This window comes from Thermobia domestica, chromosome 11 (genome assembly GCF_964235325.1).
Source record: "Thermobia domestica chromosome 11, izTheDome1.hap1.1, whole genome shotgun sequence".
Lineage (NCBI taxonomy): Eukaryota > Metazoa > Arthropoda > Insecta > Zygentoma > Lepismatidae > Thermobia > Thermobia domestica.
In genome coordinates this window covers 75,239,046-75,251,851 of record NC_137464.1, presented here as the reverse complement: position 1 = coordinate 75,251,851, position 12,806 = coordinate 75,239,046, and the positions used below count along the sequence as shown (strand labels likewise).

Genomic DNA, 12,806 nt, shown 5'->3' with positions numbered 1-12,806 from the left:
TCATCCGCATTGGTTAGAGCGCCTATCATTGTGTTTGGACATGGAAACGAGATTATATTATATATATATATATATATATATATATATATATATATATATATATATATATATATATATATATATATATATATATGGTGTCTCACCTAACTTTGCAAGCTCAAATATTTCCGAAATGACAAAAAATGTTACAAATCTATGTCCATAAGAATGTACTCATGTCAGGGGCCTATAAAATTCTGTAAACAACAAGTGCTCCCAGGGGTCCCATCATAGGGTCCCAGGGGCCAACTTTAAACTAAATATCTCGAGAAATACACGTGCAATTAAAAAGCACGAAATACGTGTCCAATATTTTAAAAAGCTTAGCATAAAATAAAATTGCTTTTATTTACATTTCAATGCGACCGTGGTAGGCCATTACGATATCGAAAGGAAAGTTTGTGTGTTTTTCAACAATAAATCTTCCCTAGAATTGTAAAGCTCAAGTCGACAAATATGTTTGTTAAATATCATGTCACACGGACAGATTAAGTAAAATAATTTCACACTAGTACGGAAAAGCAAAAATGACAAAAGAGACACAGGAGAACACATTTAGAAAACCGGATAAAGCGCAAAGAAACTTAATGATATACAGGGCTATTGTAAATGATCTTCCCGATTTCAAAGGTTAATAATTCACGTGTGTTTAGTAACAATGACATGCTGGTTATGTTAAATGACAGAAACCTCAAAGTTGTTTTTTGTTTGTAAATACATGCCTGTTATGTTGGTCAAAGTTGCTCAAGATGAGTGCCGTTTGTAATTCATAATACATCAGTTTGATAATCTAATTCTTGGCACACACTGTTTTACATTCCACAGCCAGGAGATGCATCTGCTTCTTAAATGCATTCTCAAAGTTTAGTTTAATTGTTAGGGATGGGTGACTGATACTCTTGGATTTAACATAACCCTAACTTCTTTGAAAATTCCGTTTCACATGAATGTAGAAAATAATAATAATAAAAACATTGTGGCTGTCTTCGTTTCCTGGTATCTAGATTTACTGTTACTCTAGTTACGGAATGCTGCACTACACATCCCCTTTACTAGCCACGTAGGTTTTATATATATATATATATATATATATATATATATATATATATAAAGAACTTTATTATCATGAGTCTCTCGCCTCTCGCGACTCGGTTGTCTAAAATTAGCATATGGACAAAGTATAACTGATGTTTCACAGCATGTGATCAAACTGTGCACCTTTCTTGGTATGACAGTGAGCAATTCGATGGTAAACCACTGCATTCGTGATGACGTCCAGTTTAATAAGAGCAAAATCATCAATAACCCTTTGACGAAGATTATCCAAAGTGGTTGGCATTGTTTGATATACTCGCGTTTTTTGATAAACCCAGAAAAAGTAGTCTACTGGCGATAAATCAGGGGTACAGAGAACCAGCGGGCTACCCAATATAAACTCTTCTGCAAATCCGTTATTTAGGAAATTCCGTGTTAAGAAACTGCCGCATATTTATACGGTTGTGTGGTCCTGCACATCTCGCTGAAACCATCTATCGGCAAAATTGCCCTCTGCAGTGCCTCTTATTGCTGGAACTACTTGATTTCGAAGCATCTCCTCGTACGGTTCAGAAGTCAAATTGTTATTATTAATAATAATAAAAAAAAGACCAATTATTGTATATTTAGCACTACCGCCCAGATATTAAACTTTTCAAGATTGTGGTTTGAAAGGACCAATGAGATTGTTGTCAAATCAAAACCTGCAATAACTTCTGTTAATGTAACCGGTTAGGTGGAACGTGACTTCATTAGAAAACACATTGGTGGTAAGAAAAGTAGGATCATCATTGATTTATTTCATCATATCTTCACAAAATTCTACACGCCGATCAAAGACATTCATCCAGCTGGTGTATCAGATGAACTTTGTATGGGTGGACTTCATTTTCTTCATTCTTTTCGCAGAAATGTGACTAATGTCATGTTGTTCAGCAGCTTTATGAATGCTAAGTTGAGTATTTTCAAAAAATAACTGCAACATCAAGCTGTTTGTCGTCGATTTCGGTCGACAAGGAATGTTACAATCCTTTATAGTTACCGTTTCCTCGACTCGTCTTACGATGCGCTCAGCAGTAGATCTCGAAATAGATTGTGTGAAACGCGATTTTTTTTTTCGTTAAATATTACACTTACTTCAGCACATGATCTTTGGTGATTGCCCCATCCTCGTATCATCGAGAGCGTTAGAACTTAACTTTGGGAGCTCTAACACAATTTAGTTGAAATACAGCTTGAGTGTTCAGAGGTTCTCTGTAATAATGCTTACTGCTACCAATATCTAATGGCTTCTGCGTTGCTGGACCGTAATTTACAATCAAAAATAAGAATTTTTCAGAACGTTACATATTGGAATTGACAGAACATATGTTATTTGTTCCAGTAGGTTTATAAGAGCACATTTGTTCTCTTATATGTACGGATCAACTTTACATGTTCATATTTACTTTCACTTCTCAAATGGAATTACATGCAGTTTCAAATCAAATCTTAATTATGGACATCTACATCACCATTAAAATAAATATATATATATATATATATATATATATATATATATATATATATATATATATATATATATATATATATATATATATATATATATATATATATATATATATATATATATATATATGTCCTTTTAAACTTTAATAGATCCACCGATCAACCTTACATGTTCACTTTTACTTTTGCCTCTCAGCTTTATACATATCTACATAAACATGACAAAAATTAATAACTTAATTCTCTTTTGACACAATGTCAATTATCAATTGAAACTTCATGTCCCAACGGAGAGTTAGAGTTAATCAACTTTCATAGTGTCCACAAGCTCACAGAAAAAAATCTCAGTTCTTCAAGAACATTGTTACAAACATGTTCATAACTTTATTTGTTTGCAAGTCTTAGCACCAACATCACACAGCATGTCCAGTTCTTGGACCAGGTTTTCATTTATCAACCTCAGGTGACATACAATGACATTATTATTATTACGATTTATGTGTTATCTAGGAGGACAACGAAAAAAAAAATACATAAACTAAAAGTTGCGTATTTTCGTTCGCAGAATCCGAGTCTGCATTAATGTCGAGGGTTTCTATTTGGAATTTTGGGAAGATGAAGGAAACTTTATTTTGTGTTAGTTGAATAGATGTTTTAAAATGATTGGACACACACATAAATTGCAAGTGCATTTCTCGAGGTATTTAGTTTATCGTCAGCCTTAGGTGGGTAACGTGATATCCATTTTTTTGTTATTACAGCTCCATCTATTAGAATAACGAAAAAATGCTTCAAGTAAAAGTTACTTAGTTTTGATCACAGAATCATAATCTGCAATAACAATAAAGGGGTTTCCATTTGAAATTTTCAATTTGGGCCCTATGATGGAACCCGTGGGGCACTTGTTTACAGAATTTATAGGTCCCTTACAGGGGTACATTCTCACTTAACTAGATTTGTCACATTTTTGTCATTTCGGAAATATTGGAGGTCGCAAAGTTAGGTGAGACCCTATATTATATATATATATATAGTAGCGTGTGAATACGCAACTTCTGAGCCTTATTAGAATTCGATACTCGAAAATCTGATTTTTTTCGCTCCACCTTAGTATATACCCCTCCCCTACTTGATAATGCTAATGAACTGAAAAATTGCATCACAACAGCCATCGCGGACCTTACCCCAGAAATACTGGCTACTGTTTGGCAGGAAATCACTTTCGTTGGGATTCGTCCAAGATGACCACAGATGCACACATTGAGCCAGAAAACAAAAACAGAAAAAAAAAACCGAAGTATTTTGCAGTACAATGTCATACAAAGCACGTCTGTATGTGGTTCCAATAAAGAATTATAACTGATTGAAGTTTAAAGCCTATAAAAAATCATCCTGTATATTACGTACAAGGGCAAATGAGTATTATTTTTATCTTATTTTAATGATAAAAGTGTTATGAAAATTTTAAAAAAAATATAAACTTTCCTTGGGCAGGGTTTGAACCCACACCACAAGCGTGCACTAACACGCTGGGCCACAGGGACCGATAGCAAGAGGCGTTTCATTTCTGATATATGTACGCTACGTGGCGAGAAACGGATAACTTCGACCAATTAGAACTGCGTATTTAGCTCCTATGGCCAGGGTCAAGCGTGATCAAAAAATATGAGCCTCCAACGGCAGCAACAATGCTCACAAGGAACCCCTTGAGTGCGAGGTCGCAAGTGCAATCTCTAGTAAGTCTCATTTGAAAGTGTAGTGTGAACCATGATGACCCGAAAAATATTAGCTGCTAATGACTCACCATGCATGAGTAGGGCGACGCAAAATACGTGTTTGGGAGGTGCACAGGTCAACTTTCTATGGGATATATGTATTTCACTTCTCAAAATGGACATAATCGACATTCACGAAATGTTCAAAACAAACCTTTAACTTGCACCATGAACACAGAATGAAAAATGTCGCGCCACAGTGATCACAAACGTTCGCACCATCACGATCGAAGGCGAACTGCTTGGGAGTTACAAACCGTTCAAGACGTTCAACTAGGTGTGTACACTTAAAGCATACATTTAGAATCATATTGGTGTAACGAGTGCCATCACATTTGATCAGTTCTCATCTCTCCGAGACCATCGATGAATTGTTGGACTCGACTGTAGTCACTTTCCTACAGATTCTGCATACAGCCATTTTCTAACAAAATAACGTGCGTGATACGAAACGTCTTACACCTTCTTGATGGATACAATATTCCACTCCTTCCTTGACCTCCACATTTAAATAAACTCTAGCTTATTGAACACTCCTGGCCCATGGTTGAATAAAGCCTTGCAGACGCATAGCTTGCCATGAAGATCTCGTTCTCACTACACCTCGTTACGATGCAGTTGTTCTAGATGCCTATGGTAGACTCATGCTACTGACCTACGGACTTTCTGCTACGTAAACTCTAGAGGTGCTGTCACGTATCGCACAGAACTATAGATGTAATCCTTTCACTTAGGTTATCTGTCACACTTGGGTTTTCTCTCTTTCTTGGGGAAGCATTTTTGATGCCCAACAGTATATATAGGGGAGATTGCCCAGTATCGTACACTAATGCATTTGACCTTTTCAGATAACTACCCAAAACAAAACACACTGACAATACTGGTAGCACAGGCAAGCTTTTATTTTTGAAACTTTCCTTTTCCAAAATAATTAAAATGAGATCATTCAAAATTCTATTCCAGCACCGTACACTTAATTTTAATATCAATTAAACTTAATATAGATTTAAAAAAATTAAGGTAATGGTATTTCTAATGCAAATATTAATTTTAATATTAGGGAAATTCATCTTTAGAAACAGTTTATTTTTCAATAGACCTACATGTACGAGGGTCGGCAAATAAGTTCTCGGTCCGACCCCCTTCCGAATGTACTACCCTGATGTAATTGATGTCATGTGAAATGTTGATCTTTTATATGTTTAAGTACCAAATTTCACGATTCTACCATGAACGGTTTTTATTTTACAGGTAATTGAATGATCCATGGCGGAGCCAGATGTCAAATTCACCAAAGAGAAGTTGCGAGGTGTAATGAAGTTCTTCTTCCTGCAACAGAAGTCGCCCAAGGAAATCCATGGTTGCATGCTAGACATACTAGGTGGACAGTGTCGTTCATATTCCACTGTGAAGAAATGGTGTGCGAACTTCAACCATGGTGAATTTTCAACAGAAGATGGTGACAGGTGTGGCAGGCCAGTGTCAGTGTCAACTCCGGAAAAAGTGGACCAGATTCATGACCTGATTTTGAGCAACAGACGTATTTCGCTTCAGGAGATAGCTGACAAAGTGCACATATCCAAAGAACGTGTTGGGTCAATAATCCATGATTAGTTGGACGTGCGGAAGCTTTCTGCGAAATAGATTCCGAAATGTTTGAACGCGGACCAGAAACGCGAACGTGTGAGATCATCGCAGGTGATTTTTACGGCATTTTGCGAACTCCAGGGACGATCATTTGAATGGGCTTGTTACCCAGGATGAAACGTGGTTGCATTACTTTGATCCGGAAACCAAACAGCAGTCATGCGAGCGGCGCCATTCAAGATCCCCAAGGCTCAAAAAATTCAAAGCACACAATTCCGCAGGGAAGGTGCTTGCCTCAATATTCTGGGATAAGAATGGTGTTTTGCTCTCCGACTACCTTCCAAAGGGCCAAACCATAAATGCAGAGTATTACTGCAGTCTGCTGGCTAAGGTAAAGGACGCTATTAAAGAAAAGCGCCGGGGAAAGTTGACACGAGGTGTCTTGTTCTTGCAGGACAATGCTCCCGTCGACAAGGCTGAGAGAACAATGGGTTTTCTGAGGGACCTAAGGTTTCAGTGCATTGACCACCCACCTTACTCGCCAGATCTTACCCCTTCTGATTATTATCTGTTTCCAAAACTCAAAACAGCACTGAAAGGACAGAAATTTCACAGTGATGACAGCTGCGGAACAGTTTTTTTTTTTTTTTTTTTTGCAAACTTTTTTTTAAGGGGTTGGAGAAGTTGCAGCATGAAGTGCCAAGTGTGTTGACCTTCGAGGGGACTATGTTGAATAGCCTCACACTTTCATGCCTGCAGCTCAAGTCCTTCTGGGTCGGGCCGAGAACTTATCAGCCCATCCTCGTAACTATCACTCATAGAACTGAAATATTTTCTGTCTACGAACACAAGCATAACAAAAAAAAAAAAAAAGCCAGGTTTCTCCACTTCAAGGTTCACTCACAAAATATACGCACAAACTCATCAATGTGTTACACATGTAACGTGTACCCACCTCCAACAATTGCTACATTGCACCCAGTCCTCCTGAAAACATGTGCCGCAAGTAATACATGGTTTTATTTTACGGGTTATAAACAATTGTCCAGATAATGAATGAGTTCCGTTTGCAATTCATCACTGAATTAGTTTTAAACCTGTCATTTGTAGGTAATTTAGTTAACTTTCCCTTAAAAAAAGAAAAAAAAACTCTCAGGTGGTCTAGTAAAGTAGTTTTAGATACAGAAAATTTATCAGAAGTTTCTCTAATACATGTTCCTGATATTACACTGTCAACGCATTTTTAAAAAACTTTCTTCAGCGCAAATCCATCCTTTCCTTGGAACTATTTTTGTAAAATGTCCCTGAAAAGGAACTTAGCCTTTAGTATGGTTGCAATGATATAATGCATTCTGGCCGGTGCTGGGAACGCAGCTACTGTACGATATTGGGACAACACAACACATTCAAAAGAAATGCGACTACTTAATAGTTACAAATAAATTAGTTTACGTGGCTACATTATTTTATTACAGATATGCAGAGTCATTACGAGAAACTAAGTTTATCATGGTTGGTAAGAACAAAGACCGCAAAAGTTATCTGCGTAGCATCAATATGAAGGGATACTCTTTAACGAATTACTACCTAATTGTGCATGAAAATGTAATTGGCGCGGAACATGGGCATCCCTGATAATTCTCCATACTCTATATGTGCATGGATGACACTTGTTTATATCTAGCGCCCAATTGGTACAAGCTCTTCCGTACGATACTAGGACAATCTTCACTATACTTGCTTCACTATAGTCTTCCTTTCGAAGTTATAGGCTGCCGAAAACATAAAAAAAAAAGAACTTTAAAGGTCTATAGTTCCAAAACTATGGGATCTACCGTAGTCGGGTCAAGACTTCATTTAGAAACTAATATGTGCTCTATCCAAATATCCATGCTTTAGATTCCTGTGGTACTTCCGTAACAATTTTTATGGAGATAGTAGGTGAGTATTTCAAATTATATGCTCGTAGCCAAACTCATTCTATAAAAATTGTTGCATGAGTACCTCAGGATTCTGAAACATGTATTTTTGGATAGTGCACATATTAGTTCCTAAGTGAAATCTTGACCCGACTACGGTAGGTCCCACAGTTTTGGAGCTATGTACCTTTAAAATTCAGTTTTTTCCTGTTTTCGGCAGCCTATAACTCCGAAAGAAAGCATTTGTGCATCCAGGTTGGTCTATAAGTTTTATCTTATCTTGGTGTCAAACGTTGTCGGTGTTGTTTTGAAACACCCTGTATATAAAAGAAGTCCCGACTGATTGACTAGTCAACGTCCAGGCCGAACCACTTAACCTGGAAACTTGAAATGTTGTTAGAGCATAGAATTTGTAATCTAAAGTGCCACTAAGGAAGGAATTTTGGAAATTCGACGGGAAAGGAATAAAAGGGAGGTGCCAATATTTATCGTAAAACATCCATAACTCGGAATCTCTGAATGTTAGAGACATGAAATTTGGTATATAGGTTTCTCATTTAAAATAATTAGACTCTTGTTTCACGTGTTTTTCTTTATATTTGTCCTAGAAAGAAAGAAAAAAAGAATGTAGTTACAATTGTTACAATTCGATGGGGCATAGCCACGACTCAGTCGCTCAGCCAAAAGATCCGGCTCGTTATCGAGCGACAAATCCCTACTACATATGGTTTTGTTCAGTTCATTGTTGAAAGCTGTAGTGAAAGGGTCTCAAATTATTATTTGTTAATATTTTATCTTAAATCCGGTGTATTTACTGTTAAAAACATTTTGAAAATTTCATTTCGTGCAACCCAGGAACGGATTAATTTAATTGGAATTTGAACGGGAAAGTTTGAATTTCAAGGTATATATTACTTAAATTGGATCAAAATTATACTAACAAAATGTAACCAAGCCTTTAATACTCCAATAACTTTTAAAAATCCTCGTATAAATCAATAGGCAAAAAATGACGTAGGTATATGTGATATATGGCACAGATAATTCACGCGTTTATATTTTCTCATTTTAATGTGATTATGGTTTCTACGATTACTGTTTATTACAAGTAGCATGCCGAAATTTTTTAGACACTCTCTGATTTTTTTTTTTTTTTTTTTACATCAAACATTTTACATATCCCAAATAGTCTCCACAAGCCTTGATACGTTCTTGCGTTCTTAAAAACCACGAGAAAAATACTTTTAAACATTCGTTTCTTGAAATATCAGAACTTTTATTATTATACGCTGCGATAGCCTCTTCACTTGTTTGAAAGCAGCTTCCTCGATGCCTTTTCTTGAGTTTTGGTGCAGTAGAATACGGATTCCACTTTCTTGTAGAAACTCCGAAGTTTCTCGCTGCTGTGTGAGCCGTGCACTGTCGTGATGAAGAAGAAAGTGAGACAGTGGGGACGTTCGGTGGGCAGATTTCCAAACTTCAAAGATACTCGGAAGGTAATAAGTAACACCATTCTGCTGTCACTGTACGACAATCAACTAACTGTATGTATATAGTTCCTACACGGCCGATCTAAGAGAAAAAGATGCCACCAAAATGTTTGTCCTCGTTTCACTTTCGATGGTGGAGTTTCATTTTGAGAACACCTTACTGTCCACTGTTTTATTTCGGGGTTCTAGTTGTAAATGCATGTTGTCACATGTGACTATATTATAAATATCTTTACTTTGCCCCTGCAAAAGTCTTTTAAGCATATAGCGACAGCACTCCACGCGGTAATGTTTTTACTCATGCGTGTACATGTAGGACAAAGCAAATGCAACGCTTTGAAAGAACGAGATGATCTTTTATTATGGACTGGACTGCAGTTGATCCAAACTTCAAAATTGACTGAATTTCCTCGTATGTAATATGGCGATCTTCTTTCACAAGACTATTGACTGTTGCGACATTTTCTTTTGTAGCTGTGGTGCTAGGGTACCCACAACGAGGTTCATCTGTCAGGCTCTGTCGGCCGCGTTTAAATTCCGCAAACCACCTAAAAATGGTTGTGCGTGAAGGGGCAGAGTCTGAGACATTTTCTAAACGATCACGGCACTGCTCTCGCGGATTTAAACCGTACTTAAATACGTAAAACACCACTGCAAGAAAATCATGTCGCTCGAGCTGTTGCCGACTGACAACCTAAAACTAACCTATACTTACAGCACTCTAAGTTTCAAACAAACAAACCTGCAGCCTTGTAGTTATACCTTTCACCACTAGAGAGCATACGCTTTTAAACGTAATTCGTTTCGGTACGGCAACGCTATTTGAATTTTATTATCTAAAAACTTTCGGCATGCCTGTCGTACTGGGCTACATCTACTTCTATTATTATCTCTACTGAACATTGCTTTCATAAATAAATTACCTGGCATGAGGCTGAATCGGATATTAGTTCGAGATTCTTCCAGATCTAGACAGGAAAAAAAGGGAAAAAATAAAGGTAAGTATAGGTAACAATAGGAAAGGTAAGTAGGGTAACTAGGTATAGTTACATTTACGGTTAGATTAACGCTAATTTATTCTATTTTCGGACAGTACGCTAAGTGTATAACAGAATTACACCAACCACTACGTACCTTGTAAGTTACTGCATTTGTTTAATGGAATCGCTGCGGTTGTGCTTACGCAGTGTTGTTATTGGATGAAGGAGATATTAGAAACGGAGATAAGAATGGTTTCCTGCATTACTTACAGGTTATCAGAACACAAAAGCAGTAAAAATCAGAAGACTGGTCCAATTTTCGTTTAGTTTTGTTATTGTATAAGATTGTTGAAGTAAATGTTGTCATATGAATAGGAACGTGGGAACGCCAGAAAAATTGCAAGACAAATTAATTCGATTTGTAGTTTCAACTATGCTTATTACTATTTACTATTTACTATTACTATTACTATTATTATTATTATTATTATTATTATTATTATTATTATTATTATTATTATTATTTTCTTGAACAAGTCATGGACATACTTTAAAACAGGGATGCAAATAAGCAACAAAATTTTAATAATCCAAGAAAAAAGCTACTAGCCCACATCCCTCAATAGAAATAATTTACTTATCTTCGGTATGATATTAAATACTCGCCCGCACCGGTGAACCACTCGCCCCGGTGCGAGTGGGCGACTGGTTATTTGCATTCCTGCTTTAAAAACCACATATCAAGTGTTAAAAATCTGTAGAAAAGAAAAACTCTACACTGTAGACGCGTAAATGGTTATTTAAATAATATTCTTTAATGTCTAAATGATGGGCGTGCAACTTCGAACAGAGCAATCACAGAGCACTAAATGGCGTCGCGGGCCTCAATGTAGGTATATCATTTTTACGACAATTGAATAGTACAGTATTAAATGATGGAACATATTCATCGTAATTTACATCACAATAACACAAAACAACTGTTATGCTGGCAACCAAAATATTTACTCACTAAAGAGGAGCAGAATAATGTATTTAGAACTTTGTCGGTACATTCAAGGGAAATTTCCCCCTTACCACGGAAATCCTTATACCGAGGGAAATTTCCCCCAAGTACAGTCATGTCCGAAATGATTGTCGCATATCTATAACTGTCTTCTTGTAAGAATATAATTTGATAATGATTTTGCAGGGTACTTTTAATACTGATACTATGTGTATAATCGGGAAATGTATATTTGTGGTAAATTTCATTAGGAAAAGAATTATAAATACGAAAATTAGAATGAGTAAAACAAAATGTTGCTAAATGGAGAAGAAAGTTTTATTGTTGTTATTTACTGCTCTTTTGACATGAAATTTTCCAGATAGATGTCTTTGACGATTGTACACATACTAACATTATAAGAAATACCGGGCGAATTCGTTATCAAATTATATTCCTAAAAACAATATATTTATAGACATGCGACCCTGATTGTACCTGCGCTTGCCAAGTGCTTGTCTTCAGGGCGTTACCACGTTTCACTTCTGTATGATGGATGGAAAATTTCCAGTTCACTCTTAACAGGTTTTGTAAAAAAGAAAAATTATAATAATTATGGTTTTCAATTACTGACCCGCGGGCCGGCTGTTGCACACGGCTGGTCTAAATGACTGTTTCTTTTTGTATATATAGGACCAAGGCAGTGTTTAACATTTTTACTGACCCCTACTCATGAAGAGCTTAATGAAGGTATATTTTGGTATTAGTTTTAGCTCAATAAATGGTATGATTCTCATACAGGATACTGGTAAATGTTTAGGTTTACTGGGTTTTCTTCATCTTCACGCGCATATCATTTTATTCAGTTCAGTAGGATTATCCATTAGCACATGTCTCATCTTGGGACTTTTTTTTTTTTTTTCGTTAAACGCTAATGATTTTGTAGAATTGAAAAAAAAAAATCACCAAAATCCCGCTACTGCTTATGAAAAGTGCAAAATAATTTAATTACAACATATACTATGTTTAAGAAATGACAGAAACTCTTTAGCTTGTAAAGTGGTGTAGACTACTGCTCTGGTTGTTATTAATGGATGCTTCGTAACACGAATACCAAAACGCAAAAGAAATTCTGGTGAGGGTGACCATAAAATTTTCAGGTTTAATGCGTAAATTAGTTCCTGTTCACCTTAGCAATACCTAATACATTTATATTGTAATATACTGACTTTTGCAGATTGGCAACATCCAACCAACACCTTCGCCCACCAAGTGCCAAGCTGCCAGCATCTCTCCCCATGCCCGTAAGAAATTTGGTATTAAAACATTCGCGTGTAAGTTTCTTCTATCTACCTATAATTTACTTATAATTACTATATTTTTAGAAACGTAAGAATGAATATGAAAATTGGCTGTAAAATGGTTAGAAGTGAAAAGAATGTGGCTAGGATTGCTACTGGTGCTGAATTAGCAACCCCGGACTTTTT

General features: G+C 36.3%; 1 protein-coding gene across 6 annotated transcripts in view; it reads right to left on the bottom strand.

Moving 5' to 3' along the window:
• Positions 1 to 12,806, bottom strand: part of LOC145664180 (AMP deaminase 2-like) — a gene marked incomplete at its 3' end in the record, with an annotated part of 333,717 nt that overhangs the window by 109,320 nt on the left and 211,591 nt on the right. For 4 of the 6 annotated variants that reach the window (XM_081730614.1, XM_081730612.1, XM_081730613.1 and 1 more), the window contains 1 exon segment: positions 10,278 to 10,322. In XM_081730614.1, the coding sequence (XP_081586740.1) occupies positions 10,278 to 10,322 (45 nt within the window). 6 annotated transcript variants of the gene reach the window in all.